Here is a 1,715-nt window from a genome sequence, read left to right as displayed (position 1 = left end):
CTAGGGTTTGAGAATTAGGGTTTAGGGTTTGTGTCGATGCAGCTGGAGGTGGCCTCGGAGCTTCTGCGCGTGTCTGAGCAAGTAAAGGTAGACGCCAAACCCTAAACCCTAAACCCTAAACCCTAAACCCTAATTGCTGAGCTGCACGTGCTATCCGAGCCCTTTGTTTGAGCTGCAACAGAAGACACAGGAAGCAGCAAGAGCTGCAGCAGCAACAGAGGAAAAGCTGCAGCAGCAGCTGCTGCTGCTGCAGCAGGAGAAGCACAAGGCCGAGCTGTACAGCCGCATGCAGCAGCTTCAGCAAAAGTATCGGGAGATCGAGCAGAGGCAAGTGCTGCTGCTGCTGCTGCTGCTGCTGCTGTTGCTGCTGCTGCTTCTGCTGCAGCGGCAGCAGCGGCAGCAGCGGCTGCTGCTACTGCAGTGTAGCGCGTTTCTGTAGCAGCTGCTGCCTCCACGATTGCTGCTGTTGCTGCTGCTGCTCCTCCCACTAGCTCCGTAGCAGCTGCTGCGGCTGCTGCTGCTGCGACTGCTGCTGCTGCGGCTGCTGCTGCTGCTGCTGCTGCTGTTGCAGGCAAGTTCAGCTGCAGCAGCTGCAGCGCTGGTGGGAAGCCTACGGGGAGCGGCAGCTGCAGCACGAGCGCCGCCAGGCAGTTTTGCTGCAGCAAGTCAGCGTCGCTAAACCCTAAACCCTAATTCAAAATCCCAAACCCTAAACCCTAATTCAAAATCCCAAACCCTAAACCCTAATTTCAACCCCCCAAACCCTAAACCCCAGAGCCCAGCATTCAAAACCCTAAAGCTCATATGCAGCGTGCGAAGCAGCAAGCAGCAGCGACTAGCCCGCGCCTGCCTGAGGGTTTAGGGTTTAGGGTTTTAGTGCTGCTGCTGAGGGTTTGGGCTTATGAGGGAGAGGCTGCGCCTGCGTCTGTCTGCAGCAAAGATCAGCCCGCAGACGCTCATCGGGAAGCGCTGCTGCTGCTGCTGCTGCTGCTGCTGCGGACTCCGCAGCAGCAGCACACTATGTTGCACCTGCAGATCCGCTGTTGCAGTGTCTGTCACCGCGCTCCCAGCAACAGCAGCAGCAGCAGCAGGAGCTGCAGCAGGGTGAGGAGCTGCAACAGAAGCAGGAGGAGCAGCAACTGGAGCAACAGCAGGAGGTGCAGCTGCAGCAGGAGCTGCAGCAGGAGCTGCAGCAGCAAGAGGAGCAGCAACAGGAGCAAATTCAGCAGCTTCAGCGGCAACACGGGAAGCAGCAGCACCAGCAGGCACGGGGAGAAGTTGGTCTGAAGTGAACAGCAACTTCGTTTCCTTTTTTGCTGCTGCTGCTGCTGCTGCTGCTGCTGCTCGTGCGGCTGCTCGCTGCACCCCTTTTGCCGATGCGTCTTTGTAGATGCGCAGCAGCTGCTAGCAGCAGCACGTGAAACACGGCTCAACGCAGCAGCAGCAGCAGCAGCACAGCAGCAGCAGCAGCAGGTACCACTGCAGCAGCAGCGGCAGGCCATAAGGAAAGTACACGGCGGGAGTGCCTCCGCCTTTCTTCATTTGCTTCGACAGCAGCACACTCAAAGAGCCTACAGCGAGACCTAAACCCTAGACCCTAAACCCTAAACCCTACATCTTAAACCCTAAACCCTAGCTAGACACCGCGCCCATAGGGCTCAAGTTTTGCCGCGAGCCGCGAGGCCTAGGGTTTAGGGTTTGTCTCACGTGCGCGC

The 1,715-nt window shown here is 58.3% G+C and overlaps 1 protein-coding gene across 1 annotated transcript; it reads left to right on the top strand.

Annotated features, from left to right (window-relative positions):
* Nucleotides 1-36: 36 nt before the first annotated feature.
* ETH_00003075 (uncharacterized protein) lies at nucleotides 37-1,292 on the top strand (the record flags this gene model as incomplete). The annotated part of the gene is made up of 4 exons (XM_013378970.1): nucleotides 37-87; nucleotides 182-327; nucleotides 572-665; nucleotides 936-1,292. The coding sequence occupies 4 exons, from the start codon at nucleotides 37-39 to the stop codon at nucleotides 1,290-1,292; spliced, it is 648 nt and encodes a 215-aa protein (XP_013234424.1).
* Nucleotides 1,293-1,715: the final 423 nt, after the last annotated feature.

Source organism: Eimeria tenella, genomic scaffold (genome assembly GCF_000499545.2).
Source record: "Eimeria tenella Houghton genomic scaffold, Eth_scaff1239, whole genome shotgun sequence".
NCBI lineage: Eukaryota > Apicomplexa > Conoidasida > Eucoccidiorida > Eimeriidae > Eimeria > Eimeria tenella.
This window is presented reverse-complemented; position numbering and strand designations above follow the sequence as displayed.